The sequence below is a fragment of the Symphodus melops genome (assembly GCF_947650265.1).
Source record: "Symphodus melops genome assembly, chromosome: 10".
NCBI classification, from domain to species: Eukaryota; Metazoa; Chordata; class Actinopteri; order Labriformes; family Labridae; genus Symphodus; species Symphodus melops.
The window spans coordinates 14,800,927-14,815,249 of record NC_136700.1 but is presented as its reverse complement, the minus strand read 5'-3'; the positions used below and the strand labels follow the sequence as shown (position 1 = coordinate 14,815,249).

Below are 14,323 nucleotides of genomic sequence, written 5' to 3'. Positions count from 1 at the left end.
CTTGTGCAATAACAGTGCACAGTACTGTGCAGACAGAGCCACTGACCTTCATCCCCCAGGATCAGTTGAAGCTTGTTCTCTCAGACTTTTATCCCTCCTACTGGATCTCAGTCCAGACGTTTCCTGTCCCCCAGGGTTTCTGGGCAGCATCTCCTCTGTATGTGACTGTGAGTGTATTATGATTGCAATATGCACTGAATCCACCTGGCTCAGGTTAACAGACAGTTAACTTAAGTCCTCCCTTTGTACAAGTCAACATTTCATTTCGACAGGAATCTTAAATCACAAGAAGGCTTTGGAGAGCAGTCCAACTGGAGGGATCAGAGACAATCTGGACCTGATCTCAGGAAATGCTTTCTGTGTCAGAAAGAAAGAATCTAACTGTGGCTGTTTTTTTATTTATTTATCCTCATGTCTGGATGATAAATTACCTTCAGTGCTTCAGAGTTTAAAATACCATTTTTTTTACCATTACTTTTTCTTAGTGGTTAAAACTGGTTTTATATGTATTACTTAAGTGTTGTGTATGTGTGTGTGTGTTTAAATTGTTAGTTTATTAGTGTGCGTTGTTCCTGTGTGTGTTCAGGATCCACTGGTTGTCCTTGGTTGGTTTTATCGACCAGTACATACAAGAGTTCACTTATGTCTGTTATAAGGGGGAAATGGTTCCCTCTCACTGCCTGATATTTGGGGTATGTGAGGAATTGGAGCTCTGTCTCTATCTGTAAATACTCTTTATTGCATATATTTATACTTGTTAATCAATCAATCTTTATTTGTATAGTGTCAATTCATGTTCATCTCGAGACACTTTACAAAAAGCAGGTAAAGGACCTTACTATTTGCCTGTTAACATTAACAAAAGAGCAGGTAATAAGACCATGCTCATTGTTATGTTTACAAAAAGCAGGTAAAGGACCTTACTTATGGCTATATTACAAGAGCCCAGCTTAGTCCATCATAGCGTGGCAAAAAAACCCCTTCCCTTTAACAGGCAGAAATCTTCAGCAGACCCGGGCTCATGACGGAACAGCCATCTGCTAAACTGCGCTGGGCTTGAAATGGGATGGGGGAGATGGGACAAGATGCAGAAAGAAGGGTAGGATAGGATAGGATGGGGGGGTGGTTGTTTGGGCAGGCCATCAACAGTCCTGAGGAACATAAGAGAGCTCAGGAGCTCCCAGAAAAAGGAGAGGTTAGTAACTTGAATATAAAGATAGTGACATGCAGTAATATTGTATGAAAGTTGAGAGAGAAAGAGGGAGCGAGAAATAAGAGTTCAAGGTGCCAGTTCCCCCGGTAGTCTAGCCCTATAGCAGCATAACTATGAGCTGGTCCTAGGTCAGCCCCATCTATTTGATTTATCAAAAAGAAAAGTTTTAAGTCTATTCCTAAAAGTACCTAGTGTGTCTTTCTCCCGGACCCCGACTGGTAGACGAATCCAAAGGAGCGGCGCCTGATAACTGAAGGCTCTATAACTCCCATAGTACATTTAGAGACTGTAGGTACCACGAGCAGGCCTGCATTCTGGGAGCGTAATGTTCTCGATGGGTAGTACAGTACAATGTATGTATGTAATGTATTTTATTGTACAGGATAAACTTCAAAATTGGCCATACGAACAATTTAACAAAAACAAAGACTTGAAAACTAACAAACAAAATCATTACATTAAATGAAATGATGCCTATACAACGTCCATGGAGGTTTAGGTGAAATAATCAGAAAATAAGGATTCCTGAAAGCAGCAATTTCCTGTTTAAATTGAAACCTCGTCAATAAAATAGTTTAAAACTTAAGTTTTTTTTATCTTTGTTATAGTGTATTTAAAAACACACAGTTTTACTTTTAATATTGACTAATAATGATACTTCTACTATCTGGAACTTTACACAGGGAACACTTGAGAAGTGTCCTCGGTTTACTGGAGGTGGTGACACAGTAGATGATGGTGGCTGATGCTCAGTGGTAGAGTCGTCCTTTCTCAACCAGAAGCTCAGGGGTTTGATCCCCAGCCACTGCAGCATTAAACAAGAATTTAAAAAGAGTTTAAGGCTGCAATAACTCTGTGGAGTATTAGAACACACTTTATCTGGTTTAATGAATTGAGCGACAACGCTTTGCACATTAGATCATGTAAGTGTGTTTTGTTCAGGCCAGAGGGAGAAAGAATGTGTACAGTGCCTGGTCCATTTCACACATATGTTAACAGTACTTCACCACACTCTCTCTCCGTGAGGCCCGGGCCCCCTGCTTGGTGAGTAGCAGCCAGGAGAGAAAGGGGAGCAGAGGCAGAGATAGGGAGTGAAGTAAGAGAAATCAGATTATTGGCACAACTCTCCTCCCAAGCAGTACCTTGAGATCGTGGGCCCACTGGCTGATGCACAGACCGGCAGATCTGGGGTTTGGAAGAGGAAGAATGAGCAGCTGGAGCAGTGAAAGACTGGTATTGTGAGCGGCTTGTGGCTGATGCCTCCGTGGAGCAGAGACGCAGGCTGTCGAGGTGGCCTCTTTCTGGGCCCCTCTGCGCTGATGGAAGTGGGTCAGACAGAGACGAGAGCAATCCAAGAGGGGTACACTGTGAAACTAGGAGACAAAGAGGCAGCTGAGAGGGACGAGGGCAGAAGGTTGACACTGTTATGAAACTTCGAGTGAAGAGATGATTGTCAGTATTGTGTTCAAATTATCTCAAGTGATTGTTGGAGACAAAGTGATGTCAGTCATGTATTCTGTCCATTTGCTGGAAGAAAGAGCAGAAAATGTAGCCATTCCTCACCTTCGACAAGTCTGTTTGTCTCACGCCGTAAACAAAGTAATAACTGTGATAATGTAGAGTCTACTATGCAAACATGTCAAGAAGTCTTGGAAAAATGTTCAAACAGAAAGCTGTTGCTGGTCTTTCCAGGGGGAGGCAGTGTTCACATTCAACACACATTGACATTCTTCACAGCATCCATTTTGCCTCCAATTCTTTGCAGCTCTTAAGATGCAAAATGATCGCCAGCCACAGAAGCGAGACAGAAGCTAGTTATCTTGTTAGTGATGTGGGGACCTTTGAAGAGAGGGGAAAAAAAGGAGGTTGCTGCGTCCTGGCACACGAGAAGGCCGGAGAATAACAACACAATAAAAGACAGATCTGAGGAGTTGGGAGGAATGTGAAGAATGGGAGAGTAAAAGTTCCCTCAGAGCACAGACAAAAGGCGATGTCACACCTAAACGCGAAACACTCCTGGAAATACTATAAAGTTAAGTTTAAAAGCACTGTAGCCACAGCTCAGCGTAACAGTCAAATAATTGACTCTCCATCTTATATATATATATATATATATTTATATATATATATATATATATATATTTATATATGGCCTTTCTAATCTAAGAAAAGACAGAATGAATAGCTTTTGACTTCCTATCCAAACAGATTTGATACCTTGAATAGTTTGGGGAAAGTTGCATTTTCATGCTGTAATGTGTGTATGGAGGACTCTGTGGTTCTGCTTTACATCTGTCCTGGCTCCCTGTCAGAGCATCATCTGGTTACACATTCTGTTTGTTCTGAAACACAACATGCTTTGTATTTATCCTCCCACACGCAACCACAGCGGGAAATCCACTGAAAAGTTAAAATCAAGAACAAACACGACATTCTTTGAGAGAGAGAGAGGGGGGGGGAAAAAACAGACCACACCATCACACGCTTGGTCTTGGTAAATACTTTATATGCAATTGTTCTTGATCTTTGCAAACACTGTATAGAAAACACTTAAGGTAACATTGTTCGAACATTTAAAGCGCGTCTGAGCTTTCAGACAGACATGACACCGTAATCTACAGCTTTATAAACATTCTCCTCCCTCAGGCCTGTCCAATCACACGCCTCATCAACACATACAAGCTTTCCAAACCCAAACACACGCACACGCACACACACACACACACACACACACACACACAGCCACCTCTATCAGGCTCTCATCTTATAATTCACAGTAGGCTTTATAACACTGATTCTGTATCGTATGATGTTATCAACATTTGTATTTATTTAAAATCGCTATCGACAGTAAAGCTGTAATATTTGGAGAGTGATACATTTGTATTTACATAAGCTTATTGAGCAAGAATCAAATACAATGTGTGTGTACATAACTGTATGTATAATTTGTGTATATTTGAGTGAGTGTGTGTGCGTAACCACAGCCACCTCATTGTTCTATTTGCACCACACTGACAGCGTCCAGTCTTTTCAATCCAGTCCAGTTCGGAAAGATGGAAGTTTGGAGCTCTGTCGTGTTTTTGCCCCTCAGTCTCAGTTGCTCCAAAAAGAGGCAATGCAGAGGAGCGGAGAAGAGTGAAACCGGCCACTGACTGTGCCTAACAGCATGGGATCATGGGCGACTGAATGAAGGTGCTCACAGCACGATGGATTCCTCATACGTTCATCAGGATGCATCAACCGTCACCATGGACGGCCGTGATCTTAGGATCTTACAACCTCAGCGACTGGCAAATTCAGACTCAAAATAAAACGTGGCAAATGGTCACAGTACCATGTCTGACTTTTAAAACACTTCCTTAAAAAAATCGGTAAGATACGGATCCTCCCGGGCCGATGGGAAGTCTTCCTCTTCAGCTAATCATACAATACTCCCTCCACAATCATCCTCCACGTTTTCCTTTCACACACACACACAGAGAGAGATGCAAGCACTCACGTGTACACTCGTATACACAGAGTACAGAAGAAAGCAATTACACCTACACACACACACACACACACACACACACACACACACACACACACACACACACACACACACACACACACACACACACACACACACACACACACACACACACACACACACACACACACACACACACACACACACACACACACACACACACACACACACACACACACACACACACACACACACACACACACACACACACACACACACACACACACACACACACACACACACACACACACACAGGAAAAACAAACAAAACAAAGAAGGTAGGCACACGCGCGTGGCCGCACATACACGCTAAGACCTGGGTAAAAGACCAAACTAATGTGAGAGGAAAGTGAGGCACATTATCTGACAGGCAGAATCAAGCCTGGATTTTGGTTTACTCCAAACTGAAGTCAGATGTAGATGATTAAGGTGTCACAGAGAAATCCGGGCTTTTAGCCCAGTGAGAACTTTTAAAAATGTAAAATCTACATAGCACCTCTGAGGTGCCTGACACGTACCGATGAAACGGAGACAGTGATAGAAGCTCTGGCTCCATAGTCCACACGAGCACCAGCCGTGCAGGCAAATCATTATTGGGGGGGGGTCGGACTTCGGTACCGTATTGATGATATGAATAGTGCTTAAAGGCTTTGCTTTACTTTCACATCCTCATTTGCTATTACCGAGGTCGAAGGCATTTTAACAGAGATCCATGAAATTCAACATTTAAAGAATTTATGTGCTCCAACAGTCTCATAAACTCTGGGTTAGAAACCCGAATAGGTTACGAGCCTACTCCTTCTGGATCCCTATATGGCAAGAAAAGCAACAGGTTGTCATGAGCTGGGGTCAGAGGAAGAGGGGATACAGTTTGTCGTTTCCTGGATTAAAAAAAAAAAAAAATGCTTAATAACCACAAAAAGTGTGTCTGTTTTAACGGTGGTTGAAAACAGAAATGTTGAGGGCATTTACAGAGGCGCTGGAAAGGCCTCTGTGGGTTATTGAGGGCCTTTAAGACAAAGTGGCACCACTTTGCCATCCCTGTATGTAAATGTCAGTCTTTTGTAACTCCTTCTGTCATCTATCTTTTCTTAACAGTATCTAATAGCTACTTCATTTTCCTGGGCGTGATGGATCACAGGGTCAGGTAATTTAGTTCTGAATTGATAACAGAAAGTGATAGTAAGGGAGAATGAGAGGGAGGGGGGGGAAATCAGTCCATCCTTCCAGTCACCCCTGACTCTTTGGGATGGGGATCAGGAGTTTAGATGAGCGTCAGTTCAACCGTCATCTGGTGTCGAGTCTTCAGGGCTGGATGAGTCCTCAGCAAAGTCGTCTGACGAGCCGCTCTTGTGGATGCGGCCATCGCTACGCATACTGTGGAATGTCTTGCGGAATGCCTCCATCATTGAGTGTGCCAGCTTCTTGGCCTCCAGCTTGTTCTCACACTCCACTGCGTGGCAGTCCATCTGGAAGGACAGGTCGTCGTTTATTTCCCGGTAGATCCAGGCAAAGACGTTGGGTCTGATGCTGTGGTCGGCCGTGCAGTAGGCGATTCGTGCCACCTGGTAGGTGTCCATAGTTACTGAGGCCTCGCCGTGCTCGTCCATGTGGTGAAGACGCACCTGGAAAGGCCGAATCTCCAGCAGTGAGCTGCCTGCAGGGCATGTGCCTTGTTGCTGAGCGAGGGCACGACGCTCCACCAAACCCACCACTGCCGACTCTGTGCAGCCAGACAGGAACTGAGTCCCAGAAATAGCCACTTTACCCAGGTAGGCCACCTGTAGGTAATGAGAAACACACCGGTGTTATTAGTTGACTTTACTACAAGGCCATGTATGACAAATGTAAATAAGCAGTGCGCCATCTGCAGGTTTTAACCAGATGTGCAGAATCCCAGCTTGAAACTAGAAACAACATAGACAGCTGTACATAGAGTTGGACTTACATTACAATCATCTCTAAATCACTTTTCTTTAAGAAGTTTGAAGGAATGGAAAACAGAAAAGTCAAGAATACAAATACAAAAAAACAAGAAATGCAGTTTACAATAAAAAAACATTTGACAAAATGATTAAAGCAGAAACAATAGACAGGATTAATCTTTTTCTAAACTATTTCTAAAAGATGTTATTACAAATATAGCCTTATGTCAACATTCACTCCATTGTTCTAGGGAACGCAGAGGCACAGAACACAATGTAAGTCAAAGCAGAGACAAACGGTGTGTAATTTGGCGAGGGCAGAAGAACTCAAATCTCTTTCTGCCAATTTCAATTGAAACTGCAGCATTTAGCACAACTCACGAGTCGTAGAGGGATTTGTTTTTAATTTCAGTTTATATAGAGAAAATCACAATAAGACGTTGGGCAAACTGTGTGTCTACTCTTGGATGAAGGAACTAGAAAAGCTGAGTCGTTATGTGGCAGCAGTAATCAGGGTCAAAGATTGAAAAAAATCAACGCTGAAAATGTCTTTTCTTTTTTCAGAAGATTCAAAGTGAAATAACAACATTTCCATTTGTGCTCAGCTAAGGCATTTTACAATATCAAAACAAAAAAAATCTGGCTTTAAATGTTTTGGGACCTAAATAATGTGAAGCAACGAGACTTCTTTGAAATCTAATTAATTCCATGTTCAGCACACATCTATAAGGTAATCGACCTGAAAAACTGGAGGTGTTTGTTTCTCCCTGAAGGCCTGATCTGAGGCTTTTTTTTTTCTTCCTCTTTTCCTGTGGCAAGTGTGCTGACAAGCTGAATGGCTGGGCATAAGTTATTTCCCAAAGAAAAAGAAAAACACTATGTTGAGCCGTGGCTGCAACAAGGATTGTAGAATACCATAGTAATGACAGCGCATACCAGGAGAGCGATAGACTGAGGGGATAGAGAAGGATAAGATCAGAGAGAGAGAGAGAGAGAGAGAGAGAGAGAGAGAGAGAGAATTAAGAAGTGAACAAAGCTGGAGTTTTCTATGGGAACGTGGCCAGTTGGAAAGCAGTCCAGGAATAATGGCTGACTTGTGCGCTTTCTCAACATGGTGTTCTTTATAGCTTTATAAAAATACACAGAGGAGGAGCCTGCTACAAGTCAAACACTCAAAAGAGTTTTTACTCCCGTCTGTGTTTATAACAGGGTGGGGGGAATACTCTCCGCTCTCAAGAGTTCATTACAGCTGGCTAATGTGCAGCACATTTGGAGGGAGTGAGATAACACAAGTGCAAAGATAAGTGTGACTTCTAAAGAGATGTATCATATACTGCTTCGAACGTTTATAGAAGATGTGGCATGCTTTCAACTGCCTTCTGCCTAATGTCGACCTTCTCCGTGGTCTTGATTACACTCGTTTCCTAAAGGAAATGTAATCACATCCAGTACTTATATTACATTGTTCTGACAACAGCAGAGGTCCACCCTCAAAGAGCAGCAGATAACGCTGCGAGACTGAAGGGTGGCACAAAGAAGAAGAAGAGGTGCGGATCCCGTTCACTCTTCACATGATCCGACTGCTTCTCTTCTTTGCAAGTTTTGTTTAGTCTGCAGCCGTCAAGTCTACCTGGCGTCCTTCACAGCTGTGATTTCTTTTGACTGAAAGGAATCTTTCAGAGGAAACGTATAGAACAGTAGTTCAGTCATTCCACAAGTCCACCAACATCCACTCATACAGGAATTTAAGTCTAATGTAGGGCTGATGCATTTACCACCAATGTAAAAACTGATGTCAAAACCTCTAAAACCTAATGAACATGAAACCAGAGTGAAAATGGAAACTTAAGATTTTAAGATAAGTAAAAAGATAGAACTATTTGTAGAAAGGTAAAATGACTTGACAGTTTGTTCTAATTGTTAATCATCAAAGAAGAAGCATATTTCAGACAAAGAACAAGAAAAACGTATAATACATTTACAGAAAAGTAACTTGTGTACTATCTGGTCCCTATCTGCAGCGTGACATGACTTTCCCAGTATTCTCAAAGGCAACAGTGAAGGATCCAGGCAGTGAAAGCAGCTGCCTCATCATGTCTGCTTTTCATTAGTGGTGACTGCGGGGTGGGATGTACAGCCGTTGCACCCGATCCATCATTCAGCTGAGTAGCACAGGTCTGTAGGAGCAGCCTGGAGGCAGGGCGGTTTGCTATTTAACCACACTGACACCTTCTTAAAGCCAAAAAGCGGTCAGTCACTCAGCCAGCCAACAAATCCAAAGACCGTGCCAAGAAACATCAACCATTCACAGTGTTCCGTTTGTATGTCAAACAGCAACAAAGAGTTATTGTAGACTTCTTTTCTCTGTCTTGTATTTTGATATCGAGTTACTTGTTCAAACTACGTTTGTTTGTACTGATTGCTTTCTTTCTTGTTGAGTAAACTCGGCCGGACTGCTTGGCCAGGTTTGAATTCTCTTACAGCAGCTGGGAGCCAGCCAAAACACATAGCATTTTCTCTCAATTTACGCACGTCATATCTAATGTCTACATTTTTCTGTTCATTAAGAAAATCAGGAAGCAATCCAGTTAATGTTCCTGGTTAATTAATGTGACCAGCTTGGTACAAAGAGTCAGCAAAGACAGTATGGTGAGGAGTTGCAGCAGCTTAAAACTAACGCTCAATGACAAAAAAACAAAAAACAATTGTTAAGTCTTTAAGTTGAGTTGGGTTTTTTTCCCCCAACTGGTCATACACGATTCACATTTCAACATTTTTAGTTTGTCCATACATAAATAACAAAGAAGGTGGAAAGTTTGGATCTATTAAGGAAGAAAGAAATCATTACTGACCTGGTAATAGTAAATATATCTAAAGGATTTAGCATGCCAAAGAGGCATGATGAAAAGAAAAAACACATGTAAGGCAAGTGTGTGGGTGTTTGTGTGTGTGGAAGGCTGCAGAGAACAACAAGTGACAAGAGCGCAGAGTCAGGAGGTCACGAGACTGAGCAAATATTAGTGATCGTGTCTTCTAAGTCCAAACACAACGTGCAGCTGGAGAGGAAACTGGTACATTGTTGAACAGAAAGAAGAGAGTGGGATGGAAAAAAGAAAAAAATGAAAGTAGAACAGATGGAAGAAAAAAAAAAAAAAAAAAAAGGAGAAAAGGTGACTCTACTACGACATAGACATCAAATGTGGATCAAACTTTTCCATCTGGAATTAAAGGGGACATATTATAAAAATCCAATTTTACATTGTTTCCGAACATTTATTTGAGTAACCTGAGTGTCTATTGACCCACAAAATGTGAAACTGAGAACGTTTAAAAAGGAGCGCTTTTCTCTGTTTGTGACATCACAAGTTGGATTCTGGACATAAAATACCCTCCCCTTCTCTGGTATCTCCATCCATGGACTCCACCTCCAGTCTAGAGCAAAAATTTTGCAGAGGTCCGCCATTTTTATTCTTTACACAGGAGTCATGTCTACTGGGAAAACTCAGGGGCGTCTCAGTGTATTTAAAGAGACACACACCAAAACAGAATGTTCTGAGAAAGCTGGTCGATACAGGGTCACAAACCTCCTCTGGTACTTGATTCATGATATATATCTGGACTAAAGCACAGCACAGACGTTTCATTTTAGAACACGGGAGACTGTTTTGAAAAATGAAAAAAGGGGTATAACATGTCCCCTTTAACCTGTGGTCTGCGGGAGGATATTGTGTCTACATTATGAAAGATGACTGTTTAAGCACAAACACCTGATAGAAAACAGAATCTTGAGTTCACTGGGTCATTATCATGTTAGACTAATAAACATAATGGAACTACTTTGGTTTTAAATGAAAAAAAAACTAAATCCAGCAGTTGAAGACTTCCACTGGAATATAATATACAACATTGCTGCAATATTAGTTATTAGTTATATTAGTTGACAACAACCAAGAGAGACAGAGCTTAATCAATGGTATTAATGGTATGAATACATACCTACATCTGTGCTTTCAGTGGCCTTTGTTAGAAGTTGTTTTTACTCTGGAATGCCTGACAACCAAAGAGTGGTCATACTCATGATAACGCTGCAATTAAGACATCCTTCATTGTCTTGTCATGATTCAGCAGTTAGAACACATTGAACTGCTGTAAGCCTACCTAACACATATGAGTGTACCTAATGATGTGTCTTCCAAAACACACCGGGACAGGCTTCCACTCTTAATTTAAAAATCACAATATTTTCAATAAGTAAAACCTAAGTGGTTCTTTATGGTAAATTATGATTCAGATTGTCTGAAAGTAGTGGAACAGGAATATTAAGATCAGTATAGTTCATCTTATCATATACATCATATTAACAGAATTGAAACAGACTTTCAAATGTTTTTGGAAAGGAGATAACATTAAGGATTTACTTTTTCTTCATGAAGTTCCTTTCTTCCTTGCTTCCTGGCTGCAAACCAAAAGTTCAGCTTTTTAATCTGCAGTTGCGAGGCACAGTTTGTAAATCTTGTTCTCGTTTGTGAGAAACATAATGACGAATGATTTTAGCCGAGGCTTCATGACGCTATGGAGAAATGTGGATTATCGTGAAAAGAATTCGATCTAACATCTGACACCAGCTGAATGTCTGTAAATTAAAATGTGTTGCCTTGAACCAGCTGCATTTGATTTTTAACAGAAGCCTGAGCCATTGTGTGCTCAATCTGTGCGTCTTGATACAGGGCTTGAGACAAATCAGGGGGTCACTTCTAACAGATACAGTGTGTGTTTGTCTTTTTGAGAGTGTGCGAGCAGCAGGTCAGGACAGTGCTTCGTCCTATAAATCACAAGTTATGAGTGGAACAACAATGAGACACACTGACTCAAAGGGTCAGAATTCTTTGGATGGAGAAGCGGCGTGACTCAGGTGGAACTCGTGCAAATCTTGGAGTGAAAGTTTTCTGCATTCTCCAAGCCAGACTTTAGCAGCCTGCATGAGTCAGTGTTTGTGCAGCAAATTACTATATCTTTCTTGAAATGTATCTCTGGATAGAAATGATACATCCATCTATCTACCCCAGACCAGAACACACATCTGCTGTCCTCCACTCTGGCAGCCTGCTCGCAAAGTCGTCTCAGTTCTGGCAGGTCAGGCAGGCAGCCTAAATCATTCTAGAGATCTTCAGAGCCCTCTCCTTTTGCCTTAACTTTCCATGTGTTTCTCCTCTACTCTCCTCTTCACTCTCTCACATCTCCTATATCCTCACATCCCCTTTACTGTCTTGCTCTCACTTCTTCAGCTCCCTTTACAATTCTTTATGGTCAAACTGAAAATATTGACTCCATACGAAGTGATATGGAGACGGACATAAAAGTCTGTTGCGTGTCACACAGCCCAGAGGGTTGCAAAGAAGGAATGCTGAAAAAGAGAAACGGAGCAAGGATAGATGGAAAAATAGAGACAGGCTGATGGAATTTGGACAAAGTTAAAATCGAAACGCTTTTATTGCTTGCACACTAGAAACTTAAAGTGTGAATATACCTGAAATGTAAGGAGGATAAAAGCAAAGAAATGGAGCGGAAGTGTTTGTGAATAAGACTAAGAGAGGGGCGGAGCATTGTTAAACATACACATGTGTGGTGAGACATGTGGCCACAATTACTGTCTCTTAGTTTTATGGAGGATATTGTTCCCAATCTATCTTCCTTTCACAGACTGCTACAACCTGCTAGGTGAAGGTCACATGACGGCTGGAGTAAGCTAGTTTGTGTTAGCCTTACTAGTTTCCACATTTATCTCTCTCTTTCTTTCTTTTTTTTTTTACTTTACTTATCCCCAGGCAATTCCAAGGCACAGAGAAGCACCAAGCGGTCGACTGCAAGAGCAGCATACACATTCACACATTCAAACCCTTTGACCTTCCTGTTTGAGAGACAACGACTCTACCAACTGAGCCACAGGCGCACATGTCTGGAAACATTTGAGTTGAACTTCACATTTTGGAAAACATGGTCTTATGAAAGAAGAGATTTATTCACAAATATCTATACGCTAAGGCCACCAACAGCAACAAGCTCAAAAAGCTTACAAAAGGGATTGAAAAAGGAGCTAGCAGCAAGCATAGTTGCTAAGAGAAATGTACAGCACCATTCAGGGCTTACAGTACTGATTCCATTCTACAGTCACTCTGTAACCACCGTTTAAGCACTTCCCAGTAAGAATGCTTTCTGTTTTCAATGATAAATAAGGAAAACAGATTTCAACATTTAACATTTTTTGATGAATCATCGGACCCAAAACCAACAATGCCTGAAAGAACCCCAATTATGGAATAACAAAGGAGAAACAGACAGTGGTGTAGGGAGGGGGAGATGCTTATTGTTGTAAACAGATGGGGAAAAAAAGCTGAAAAAAAGTAATTGAATGCAAAAAAAAAAAGGCCAGGAAAAAATATTGGCTAGGACACAGAGGGAGACAAAAAAAACATCCGCAGCCCAGCAAGTGAGCCGCTGGGAAGAGAGACAGGAACATCCTGGTCCACCAACACAAAAAAAGAAAAAAAAACTTTCTATGTGTCTCTCGGTAAAAGACAGAGCCTGCAGTTGTGTGTAAGCTCACAGGCATGCATATGTGTGAGAGAGGTGTAGACTTGGGGCAGCTGCTTCTGCCACTGGAGCCACAGCTGGTTCAGCTATCAGCGCAGAAAGGAACAGAGGGGATGCAAAGAAGAGGAGGAGGAGATACCTGTCCCTGTGGAGAGGATTTGGGAAAATGACAGGAATAGGGAGAAGAACAAGGAGGCTGTGTTTGAGGGAGTCTGGGAATAAACTGATGTGAAAGTGCAGACAGTCACCAACACTTATGGATCTCAGGGTTTCAGCATCAGGACAGTTTCCCAAGATAACAGTCCAAGGACAAAGTGGTGGCGTAGACAAAACTCATTGTTATCTGTGGCTGTTGTCTTTTCGCCATCCCTGAGGTGTGTTCTGTTATAATAAACATCATTGTTATCTCCACTGTTGATTGCATGGGAATATATCTGATCAGTACAGTACATACTGTGATGATCATGTGCAACAAACAAGTGTTAAAAGTATACAACATGGACACAAAGAAGAACAGTAAGTTAATGTCAATGACCTAATAGGTAAGCTTTTGACCTTGAACATTGTACTGCCAACATGTTGTTTTTCTTCATTACTTTTTCTACTTGCGTCGTCATGTGTTCAACAGATTATAATAGATTTTGTGTCGCTGTGCGCATGGCTTGAAACAAGTGGCTAATGCGTGTGATTCTTAGGACGATTTGAGATGATCGGCCAATCAGTGAATCACGTGATCTAATGATCGGCTGATTACAGTCACCAGATGGTCCATCAGTGCAACAATGTTGCTTGAGGTAGCAGCTTTGTACCTTAGTGTAGCATAATAATTGGGGGGGAAAAAGCCATTCAAAAAGTAACGAAAGCTTGCAGAGCTCAGCCTGTCTCCAAGCTGCAGGTTTGTACATTCAGGAACCAGAGTAGCAAGAAACGTGAATGCAAGTATTTCCTATGATGTGGAACTATTTCATTAAAGTGAATCATAGAGTTGAAATCTGACGCACAAGCTGCATTTCTTCAGTGAATCTAAAGTTGAGGTAAAATAATGAATAAAGCAGATTATTC

At 41.6% G+C, this 14,323-nt stretch overlaps 1 protein-coding gene across 3 annotated transcripts in view; it reads right to left on the bottom strand.

Moving 5' to 3' along the window:
* Positions 1-3,702: 3,702 nt before the first annotated feature.
* The window catches only part of pid1 (phosphotyrosine interaction domain containing 1), a 28,868-nt gene continuing 18,247 nt past the window's right edge, over positions 3,703-14,323 (bottom strand). The window contains exons 3-4 of one of the 3 annotated variants that reach the window (XM_079354963.1): positions 4,955-6,526; positions 3,703-4,758 (exon numbers count right to left, since the gene is read on the bottom strand). In XM_079354963.1, coding sequence (XP_079211089.1) covers positions 6,026-6,526 — 501 coding nt within the window. In that variant the 3' untranslated portion in view covers positions 3,703-4,758; positions 4,955-6,025. The remainder of the gene's footprint in view (positions 4,759-4,954; positions 6,527-14,323) is intronic. The other 2 variants (XM_079354964.1, XM_079354965.1) reach the window with 2 other exon arrangements.